Genomic DNA, 11,938 nt, shown 5'->3' on the forward strand with positions numbered 1-11,938 from the left:
AATTTTTTTTTAGATATATATATATATATATAAGTTAAGTTATGTTTTTCTATAAACTTATTTTTCCAGTTTCCTAACACCGTGGAAGAGCATCGCTGAAGAATTTGAACAACGTTGGAATTTCCCTAACTGCGGAGGAGCCATCAATGGAAAACACATCTGCATCAACCCACCTGCCAACACCGGATCATATTTACTACAAGGCTTCTTCAGCATCGTTCTCATGGCAGTGGTGAATGCCAACTATGAATTTTTGTTTGTGGATGTCGGCAAGAATGGCCGTGCTTCAGATGGTGGGTCCTTCAAACAGATTGCTTTCTACCAGAGATTCACCAACAAAACCCTCCACTTGCCATCACTGGACGAGACAAAGCACGGCCTAAATTAAATTTTTGTCACAGACGAGGCTTTTGCATTACATGAACATGTGATGAAGCAATTTGCACAGAGGGGCTTGACCAGAGAGAAGAGGATTTACAACTATTGTCTATCCCGTGCACTGCGCATTGTGGAAAATGCATTTGGAATACTTAACAACCGGTTCCGCATTTCCCACACCACCATAAATGGAGGAGTATATGGCCTATTTCAACGGACCAGGTGAGGAGCCATGGCAGGAGGACTGTCTGTGAGATACATGATTATAGTGGACAACTGTGATTGAGCAACAAAAAAAACTTAAGGTTTTGGTTTATGAACTGTGTCTCTACTTACCAACAAATCCTCAGATGGTGTAATCACTTCTGCCGCCTCCTGTTCTCCCTCTCGCTCTGCTATCAGGACCACTGACTGGCGTTGTGGCTCTTGTTCGCTTATCAAACTTATAAGGTCATAGTACCAGTGTGTTGAGTGGTACACGTCGTCACTGCCAGCCCCACAACTTTTGGACTCATCCACTTTTCGCTTTTCTTTGATATACACGGTACGCAGATTCTGTATTTTGTGCCGTACTGCTTTAAGATCAGCATCCGCAATGAACCTCTTTGTGTATTCCAAAAGGACATTCAAAGCTGCCAATTTTGCCGACTTGTGGTGGTACTGTCGACAGGATATCCTCCATAGACACTCCTTTTTCTGGATTATCTCTAGGAAACTGGTTACAAAGTCCCGTTCACTATCCACGGACATTGCTAGGAGGAAAAAATAAGGACATTTTAATAACCTACAAATGTGAATTGTTTTGTACATTTTTTATGTATATTTTTACATTTTTAAAGATTTTTGTATTTTATTTATTTATTTTTTTATATTATATTTTTACAGGAATGCTATGTGTTTTTATATGTATTTTAATATTTTTTTTTACAGGAATGTTATGTGTTTTTTAATGTATTTTAATTTTTTTTCCAGGATTTTAATGTATTTTTGTTGTATTGTAATATTTTTTTTTTAACTGTAATGTGTTTTTATAAGTATTGTAATATGTTTTATTTTTGCTGTTGTAATGTATTTGTTTATGTTGTTGACATACATTTGTTTATTGTGGTATATTCAAACATCATAAACTAAATGTATCACAGCAACAAAAACAAATTTATATATGTATTGATGTTGTAATGTTTTAATATTTCTTGTTAAACAAAATTTATTTTAATCAATTTATAAAATTTGAGTGATTTTTTAATGCGGTTATTTTATAGGTGTCACGTGACATTGGTGGGTAGCACACATTGGTGAGCAGTGGGAGGTTAATGCATGGCCCAGCCACCGCCCGCCTCATTCCGGCGGGCGGTGGTTGGGCCATGCATTTAGAAGTGGCTGGCACACATTGGTGGGCAGTGGGGTTGCATTAAATACAGTACCAATACTCACCAAACTGCGGTAATCCAGACTTCACTGTGTAGGCTGTATCGTGCGTCCTTCTTCCACTATCCACGATGCTGCACAAGATGGCGATTGGGCATGTACAGGGTCCTGTCCATCAAATTCCCCAACGTACGATGAATCGTGAGATACATTGGGAGTAGAAAAACCCTCACGATTTGGATCAAATCGTGTCCCAGATTGGCAAATCTGGCCTACAGCATGCCAGATCTGAAGATGCGAGGTACGACGAGCGGGGACACGCATCAGCATCAGGAGTAGAACTTCACGATTTGGACATATTTTACACGATTTGTCCTCACGATTCGTCGAAATCGTCCAAATCAGGTAAAAAAAAAAAAAATCGCCATGTGTGTGGCCAGCTTAAGATAAAAGATCAACAATGTAAGGTCGACGCCAAATGGTTGATATGCAATAGGTCAACAGGTACAAAAGGTTGACAGTGCAGAAGGTCGGCATAGTAAAAAGATTGACAGGTTCAAATTGTTGACAAACGTAAGGACAACGCTAAAAATGGCCAACTTTTTATGGTTATTCAACAATTTTAGGGTTAGGCACTTGGGGGAGGGTTAAATAATAACCAAACAAAGACAACTGTGTCAACCATTTGAAGCTGTTGACCTATATATTGTCTATCTATCCTACCACACCCATAGTTATATACTTTCAATTTTTCAATAAATTTAATCATATAAGGTATTCTGGTTTGGCCTAGTTTTTATGATTGATATATTTGTATCACTAATACCCCTTTCACACAGAAAACGAAATTACCGGGTAAAGCACTTTTACCCAGTAATTTGCTGATCAACAAGGGTCATTTTTCTGTGTGAAAGGGTCAACATGGTTGTAATTCCCGGGACTTCAACCCTGGTTTTTACCATAGTCGGAGACCCAGCAATTTCGACTCGGGTTGACCCTTTCACACAAAAAAATACCCGTGTTTATCAGCAAAGTACCGAGTAATAGTACTCTACCTGGTAATTTTGTTTTCTGTGTGAAAGGGGGGTCAGGCTAGAACCGGCAAAAAGACCCAGTAAAAGGCTGGATTTTTCTGTGTGAAAGGGATATTATTGATTTTGCCAGCACTGTCTTAAATCCCTTTTTGTGCTTTATTGGATTAGCTCTGTTGAGCTAATCAGGTTCTTGGCAGAAACTTTAGACAGCTGCAGGTTTCTCATTAACACAGGTGAGCGCCTTTATATATATTTTTCCTTTTGCTTTGCTATTCAAAATTAAGTTCAGCAAGCATGCTTTGTGTCAACGATAAAAGCTAGGTAAAGCCTGTGCCAAAAATACATTCACACTTTTTTTTCATTCCAACAATGAAAAAAAAGTGTATTTTACTTCTCACACTCCCCCCACATATGTTCCCTAAATCAAACTGTAAATAAAACATATGGAACATGGAGAAGTCAAACAGTGTAAAATACACACCTCACAGAGCACATAGAAAATATTTTTATTATTGCTATACTCTCTGTTTTGAACTGCTAAGCAAAGTGAATATATTTATAATAGGTTAAATAGAACAAGCAATTAGCAACAAAGGAAACTACAAGGTAAATATTTTGGCTAGAAAAGGACTTTCGATATATAACACAAATAAACACAGACTACAATCAGCTTTTTATTACAGAAGCCACTATAATAGTAATTTTAATGTAAATGTTACAAAAACAGAACATTTAAACACATCCATATCAAAAGAAATTGCCTTTTTTGCCCTCAGTAAAGAATTTCCAATTTTCGGACACAAATAAATCTGAACTGAATATCATGCATTTAAAAAAAAAAAAAAAACCAAATAAACATTTTTATCATCATTACAATTATTGTGAAACTTTTATACTTGCACATTGTTCTAATTATATGGTTGTGGTGCGTCTCTTATAGTGCAGTGACCAATACCTTTATAATTTCACTTTCAGCCACTGTGGTAATTGATGCTTACAAAAAGGCTATTCTCTATTGCTAATGCAATTTCGTACATAACATACTAAAGAAAAGGTACATTATAACATACCGCAAAACACCAAGATTAAGTTCAATTATAGTTGTTTTTAGGTTTTGTAAAAAGAAAAAGAAAACAAACCTCAGGTTGGACATTAACTTATGACAGCAGACAATTTGAAAGGGCAAGTATAGGACTTTACCCACTTCTCCTGTAGCCAGGAAGCATTCTCTTAAGTTAAACTATTAGGTAAGATTATGTTTAGAAGTAGAGATAATAGTTTTTTTTAGAAACAATGTTTTAGTGAACAGTGAGGTATATAAGCCATGTTTCTTTATGAGCCTTCCAGATCTTAAAAAATATTCACTTGATCATGTATTATCTCAGTAAAAAAAAAAGTGGCCATATCATGTAGGAGTTAATACAAAACAGGAGTTGTTAGAAGCCTGTCTATAAGAAGCACTAGAACTTTTGCAGCAAAGAGATCATCATAATAAGCAATGGAAAAGCAGAACTGTATTTACATGTTATCTCACCAATACTGAAATCAAATGAAAAAGCTATGCAACTAGATATTTATAATTGAGTGAGCCTCAGTTCTTTCACTTTCATTGTACACTTCAAAATAATTGCTTGGAACAATCACAAAGCCTGATCCATTTTTATAATCTGACACCTCTTTTTCCAGTTTTTCCAGACTGCGCTCTTGTCTCCTGCACCTCTGATTTGCAATTCTAAGCTTTTTCCTGAGTTTATCAACCTGCTCTTCCAGCTGTTGTATTCTCCTCCTCTGATGGACTGTATCTTCCACAGTGTAGTTGTGGTCACAAATCACTGCTATGTGACTGGGAGTGTATGGAGGAGGCAGCAGTAAGCCAATAGCAGGGTCCATTTCAGAAATTGTTGGTACAGGTGCACTTTGCTCCTCCTTTTTAATACTCTTGGTACTCTAGATTGATGAAAATTAAAAATAAAAAGTTTTAATATGTTAATTCAAAAGTACAAATTGAGTCTCCCATATCCAAAATGCTTGGGATTTTAGATATCAGAATATTCCATATTTTGGAATATTTGCATACCATGAAATATCTTGGGATTGGGACCTAATTCTAAACACAGAATGCATTTATGTATTATATACACCTTATACACAGAGCCTGCAGGTAATGTTATACAATATTTTCAATTAATATTGTGCACTAAACAAAGTTTGTGTACATTGAACCATCAAAAAGCAAATCTCAATCATGCTAAAAAAAAAATCCGTATTTCGGAATATTTGGATATGGGAGACTCAACCTGTATCATAAAATAGATAAAAACGTACAACAATACATACATAACACTTAATAATGTTTTTTTATAATCTCAGAAAACACTACCAAAATATCTTCAAATACAGTATTTAAACATATTTTGCATTTAGAAGATCCAGCTGTGCCATCCACAGGTACCTCTGGTTTGTTTCCAACTTTGTTTTTTACCTGTGAAACAATTTCAGCTGTCACCTATTTTATTATCATTTTACAAATACCGGCTTCTGGCCAAAGCAATACAGAAGACTGCAGCTCTAAATGGTGCAGGGGCGTTTTCTAAAACAGGTGAGGTCACGCAAAAGCTATACTAGCTTTCCCGCTAGGCTGTTTTAGTGGGGTGCCGCACCGCACCCTGCCCGACTTCGAAAGGGCAGGATGCACCCTGACCTTTTGCTGGCACCTTGCCAAAACATGCCAGGTGCCGTCCCCATCCGCGGGCAGGAAAAACTGCGGTGCAGCCATGACCGCCGGTGAATAGATGCCGTACGCATTTGCATGACATCTATTCAGAGAGAGGGGCGAGCTTGGGGGCAGCCCGGCGTGTCTTAAAAACAAGCCTCCCTTTCTCGTGGCCACGCTTCCTTTTCGGGCGCACCAGAGTGCCCTTTCTAGGTCCAGCGCCAGGCACTATTTTCATTCAGAACACCTGTAAGTCATAGCCTCCGACATTCGGGGCCTGGCCTGATGACGTCACCGTTGCGCGACTGCAGCAGCGCCATACTGACTCCGGCCACATGCCTGGTGACGGCACCCACTTCGCGACTGCAGCGGTGCCATACTGACTCTGGCAACCTGTTGCCCCTTAGCCTCCGGCGTTCCCCAAAAACTATTGTTGGCCCAGCCTGATGACGTCACCGCTGTGCGCCTACACGTGCAGTGGCGTTCTTGAGCCCAGCAAGCCCCTCTCTCCTTTAGAGGCAGCAGCATGTTGCTGCTCTGTAACCCTCGAATGTCGAAGCAGTGTGGTGCTGAGGCAGCCCATGGAGGCGTGAGACATGCCGGCTCTACAGTACACTGTGAGTAATAACCAGCCCTGGCCAATCTGCTCAAAAGCAGTGTTCCGGGAAGCAGCATATGATGGCAACAAGAACTTCACACTCTGTAACAAATCTTACCTTTTTGCCTGCGGCCCCCACAGATGTATGTTTGGCATGGAGAGAGACCCAGGAACTATGTAGTTTAGTGACTCTCTCAGGGGCTGTCTATAGAGTGGAATACAGATTCACACAGACCTCTAATCTATATAACTCCCACTGTGTTAGCTCTTGTCACCTGTCTCCAGGAACTAAACACCCAAACCAAAATATCAAACTAAAACCCTAACTAAAAGCTAGGACCTAGCCAGTGCCTTACTCCAAGGCACTAAAAACAAAACAATGCTGTCCCGCTTACTGCGGAAGGGGAGGGGTGATATAGGGGGTGGGAGCGTTTTCAACTAGCTAGTGTTCGTCTCCACCCTTCACTATGCATAACCCAGATGTAAGGCATCGCCCAGATGGATGAAAAGAGAATATTAAAAAGCTTTCTTTCAGATGCTTGGTACACACTGCATGGAAAACATGCACTGTTTGGGGTCATGAAGACAGAGTTTGAGAACCTGTGCACTAGATAATAATATGCCGTCTGGTGGAGTGGAGCGACATATCGGGCACATCGTCTAGTGTGTACACGCGATGGCGATACGTGCTCAGCTACATCCTCGTTAAATGCAGCTGTTGTGATATAGAAACATATAGGATCAAGTACAGCTACAGTTTAGCCCCGAAGCGGCAGGCCACACAAGCTTACAGAACGGGACTCCAAGCAGTCGGTGTGATTCTGCACAAGATACCTGAGCCAATATAGATTTTTATTTAATTTACTGCCCCTGCAGTAGCATGCACTATCTATTAACTGGAATACTCCTCTATACTCCATGGTTGCAGTGTCCCAATAGGATTAAAGAAGAATATATTTTTACATTGCAGGAAGTTTTAAGGCCCTATTTAACAACAAATTCTTAATACCGCCGACATATTTTGCTTAGTATCACAGTGACACTAACAAATACGCCATTGTCATTTAACATTATTTATCCCTCCAGCAAGGTCCAGCGACATCCCCCTCCTCTGTATACGTCACGCTGATGCTGGCAGCCTATTGTTGCGTCATGCTCATGCACAATGACCAGTCTGCACATGCGCATGACACCTTAACCCAGGGGGATGCGGCAATGCATCGAAGGCTTTGCTGAAACCGGAAAGGCTGTTTTTGGGTCTCAGTTGACGGTAATGGGGACCATACTAAGCGATATAGTGACAAATAGCAGTAATCTTAGTTTACCGCTGTTTGTTAAATACTAAAAGGACAACAGAACCCTTTAAGTGCTTTAAGAGGTTATGTCTTGTTGTTAAATAGCATTCTCTGAACCTTTCTGCCTCAATTTCAAGGCATTTATATCATGCTGCAAAAGTGAGATGTGTTGTAGCTAACTAGCTGACAGTGTTGTCACAAGATCAAAAAGTCTGTGGGACACCCCTAAATAGAACACAGTTTAAAAAGCACAACTTTTTTTTTTTTTTTTTTAAACAATGCAGTTTTTTGCTACGTTGTGTTATCTTACCAGTGGCTTAGAATCTGTATAAGAGAATACAGTTGGGACAGCGTTATCCTTCAGGAGTTTATTGTTACAGGCTCTCTTAAAGCAGTCAGGTGTAAAATGGTCAGAGCAAATGCTACTGTACTTGGTTGGTTTAAAGTCCATCCTTCTGACTGCCGCTTCCCATTTCTTACAGAGAAGAGGTCGTGTAAGGGGAAATCTAAGAGATAAAACAAAAGGAAAGAAAATAAAATAAATGCAGGAATTTACATTGCACTGGATAGCAGCAATTATTACCTTTTTTTGACTTGTATTTATTTTTATTTTTTTAGAGCTTCCTGCCTAAAATGTTACTGAATAATGAAGCTCATTATCTGTACTTGCGGTTTCAATTACCAGTAGGGAGGCCAATCCCGGGAACCCAGGACATTGGCCTAAAATTGGCAGGAATGAATCCTGGGATTGGAGCTTCCAATTCCGGGATGAAGATTAGGGTGAGCGCATGCACCTGCGTGATACAGTTTTTTTTTCATTCCGGGCAGCACTGAGCATTTGCAGCACTCAGATGCTGCCCGCTGCTGGCTGTGCACAGCATGACGTCAGAGGTCACGCTGCACAGCCCCACACCAACCCAGCACCCGTCCCTACAAAAACCCTGGTTAGGTGATGTGACACTGAGTGCCGTGGCTGCAGGTGAGTGACAGAGTGGGCGACACACACTATCACTGTGTCACAGTTAGTCACCCACAGATTCCACTACCTACGCCAGTGAGTGCCTGGACTGGCCCTGCTCTGTCAAAGCCAAGCTAATTCGACTGACTGATGCTGCTTCAACAGGAGTGGAGGGGATGTGGGGGGGACATAAATGTTTTTTTTCTTGTGGGGCTAGGTGCCTATTTTCATTGATCAACTCAATCCCAGGATTGAGATTTTTTTCGTTCCAAATCCTGGGAGTGGCTTTCCTAATTACCAGTTATGTGCCATCGAACATCCTCGAAGTTCAAATATGTGCTAATAACAGTAGGCTCTACATCACTAGTTTTCCTGTACACTGTAACAGGATAGGTGTAAAAACTAACAATGTTGATGGCTGCATCATGGCCGAGTTGCTAACTCAATTGTCCCCATTGATAGTGCCTAATTCAGATGCGGATGGTATTGCACAGCCGCAAGGAAGTGGTTGTGCAATACTGTCCAACTAATATGCTAAAGCAGCAGGAGGTGTCTAGGAATTAGACACTTCCTGCATGTATCTGCGACCGGAGTACAGCGTCTGTAGATGCTGCCTCAAATCACCACTGCCTAGCCGCTTGAGTGACCATAAAATCTGCATCCTAAGATGCAGGCCCTGGCCTCGGCACTTAAAGAAAACAGGAGGTGAGACGTCCCCGTTTCCAGGAAAGCAGCCGTCAATCAGGTTGCGACTCAGTTGAGACTGCGACCCACCATAGGATATGTACATATCTGAACCAGGCCATATCATTGTTTGTACCCAGCTTTAAATCCTGCGGCATGACCTTTTCCACCCAAAACAAAATCCTCTGCTTTCCAATTTACCACTTATTTTCTTGCTGCAGTAGCATGGGTTCAGCTAATTGAGAAGAGACATTTAAAAAAACAAACACACTAAAAAAAAAAAAATCTACATAGTGTAGGATGTCAATACACACAAAAACTAGAGCATTTTATACCTGGTTAAATGGGTTATATCCAAAAATAATGTCTTTATTGCAGCACAATTTTTAGCATGCTTGCCTACACTCCAAAATTTTAGAGAGTTCTTCCAGATTCTCAGGAGAGTAGGCCACCCTCCCTGATCTCATGTAGAGATGGTCAGCGGCCAATGAGGTTTAACATCCATCCATGGATTACCACTGAGGGTCAATGGTTTTGCCATCAATAGAAGAGATCCAATAGTATTCAACCATTGATGGCTGCTTGTCATAACCCTTTCACACTGCCATCAAATAACCTGGGTTACTGCACATGAACACGCAGCAAACCGGGTTACTGCTCAGTGTGAAAGGGCCCAATTGAAATAACCTGGGTCGAGGGACCCGGCATTCAAATCAGGTAACGAACAGGGCTGAACAAGAGTTAAACCCGGCTCACGGTGTGAACGGGGAACACGGGTTGATGCAACCCAGGTCCCGTTCACTGCATATGGAGAGCCAGCGTTTGGAGATGATCTCATCTCCAAGCGCTGGCTCAGCAGCAATGGTGGTGACGTCATCGACCCGGCATTGTTGCCGGGTCAGGCTGCCAATCTGAAAGGGGTCGCACCTGGGATTGACGCGTGTACGAATCCCAGATGCGACCCACCAATAGCGATGTGAAACGGGTATCAGTGATTTGTTTTATTCCCGATGCAGGAGGCATGGAGCTTAGCCCCCCCCCCCACCTGATTGGCCCTCCATACTCCCCAGCGGAATGGCCATAGATAGGTGCAAAGTGCAGCTATTTATCACATCGTCCGACATCATGTTGCTAAATACAGCTAGGAACAACACATTAAGCTGTCATCTACTGCCACGTGTACGGATGGCACAATGTATTGTTCCATCACTTTGTCCTGTCAGCTGGGTACACAATTGTGTAGTGTGTGCTCAAGGGCTCCATACACGGTGCAATATGCACCCTGCGATGCGACAGACGGCTGCCCGCCCGCATACCTCCCAACTTTTGGTCCTCATGAAGAGGGACACTTTGTGCGCCGCACCCAAAAAGGGGTGTGGCTTCGAAGAGGCATGGCCTCTTGGAAAAGGGGCGGAGCCTCATGGGAACCCTCAATGTCACTATAGGGGGTGTGCCCAGCACTCTCCTAGATGCTGGGCAGCCCCCAGGCTCTCCCTACACAGGTTTACAGAGCAGCGGGATGTGCTCTCCCCAACTTCCCCCCCACCGCGGGACACTGTGGCCCGCGGATGGGACAGCGGGACAGTCCCAGAAAAACAGGACTGTCCCACTGAATGCAGGACAGTTGGGAGGTATGCGCCCGATATGACGTCACCCCCTCCCCCACCCGCATAGCGATACATGGGATGGACGACCCCACAGGAGCGCGCAGCGGGCGATATCATGCTCCCACATGGAACAATATAGCGGCGATATTGTTCAAAACTGTCATACATCGCTCCATGTGTGGGGGCCTTAAGAGTAGCACATCTACAGCCTATAACAAGATGCTTTTAAATATTCCTGCAGAGTTTTAACATTGTTTTCAGAAAATTACATCTTAAGAACGATTTGAGTTAACTTGGCAGTGAATTCTTCGCTTATGACTGAGCTCCAAGTAAAGAAAAAAAAAAGCGCGAAAGTAGTACCGCCCCGCACGCTGCTGCAGTAAGAAGGGTGCGCGTCCGAGGTCCGGCCCAGGCCGCAGCACACAAACGGCGACACGCGCGCGCTCAGGCTCAGAGGCACGAGAGCGAGCGGGGAAGCGGAGGAGGAGGGCGCACGCGCACCACAGTCTTCAGGGGGGACGCGGCAGCGCAGCGACAATAGTTACAAGTTAAACTAAACCCGTGGGCCCCTCATCACTAATTTTGTACTTACTTATGAAAAGAGATGGGTTTATCCTTATCATATCGGTTCTTGCAGCCGTAGGCAGAGCAAGATTGAACCATCACTGCCGCGCACTCCGCCTTGTTTTGTTTGTCACGGATGTTGGCGGACCAGCTGCACCTTCAGGCCTCCGATTAATCAGTGGACACTCTTAGATCGCCCCGGTTTAATTACGCGGTGAATGTTTCTTCTTCAAAGGCGCCCGTAGCCGGTTATGATCATTTATAAGAGAGCAATTTAGAGAGTTATGCTCCTCCCGGCTCCAAGATGGCTGCCAACGCTTCAACTGTCGTCACGTTTGTTAGACGGTAGCACGCGACCATTGGCTTACATGGGTCATGTGATAAAATTAGCATATGCCACGCCTATTTCTTGTATATTCGTTGCAGACATTTTCTAGTCCCATACGTCACTTGCTAGTCGGTTCTTGACTGAAATGACGTCACACGGCGCCTAGGACCACTTAAAAAAACTTTAACTCTCCAGTTTACATGCTGGGACTAGCAGTACTTCACGCAGCAAAAAGTCTGGAAAGTGACAGGTTGGCTAGCAAAAAGTAAATGATTCAGAACTGTGCTGTAATGTTAAAAATATAAAGTTTACTGTAATAATTCGCTTAGTAGCATTCTGTATTAGTAATATTGTCTAGTTTACAGCACTAAACATAATGTATAACCATGTTCTCTATCTTCCTTGTTGAAA

The 11,938-nt window shown here is 42.6% G+C and overlaps 1 protein-coding gene across 1 annotated transcript; it reads right to left on the reverse strand.

Annotated features, from left to right (window-relative positions):
• Nucleotides 1-3,360: 3,360 nt before the first annotated feature.
• Nucleotides 3,361-11,527, reverse strand: THAP1 (THAP domain containing 1). The gene is made up of 3 exons (XM_088478502.1): nucleotides 11,228-11,527; nucleotides 7,697-7,892; nucleotides 3,361-4,727 (listed from the first exon to the last, which is right to left on the reverse strand). Exons 1-3 carry the CDS (start codon nucleotides 11,296-11,298, stop codon nucleotides 4,347-4,349), a joined length of 648 nt encoding a protein of 215 aa, XP_088334628.1. The 5' UTR covers nucleotides 11,299-11,527; the 3' UTR covers nucleotides 3,361-4,346.
• Between the last annotated feature and the right edge of the window lie 411 nt (nucleotides 11,528-11,938).

The sequence above is a fragment of the Taudactylus pleione genome, unplaced genomic scaffold (assembly GCF_031769625.1).
Source record: "Taudactylus pleione unplaced genomic scaffold, aTauple2 ptg000214l, whole genome shotgun sequence".
Lineage (NCBI taxonomy): Eukaryota > Metazoa > Chordata > Amphibia > Anura > Myobatrachidae > Taudactylus > Taudactylus pleione.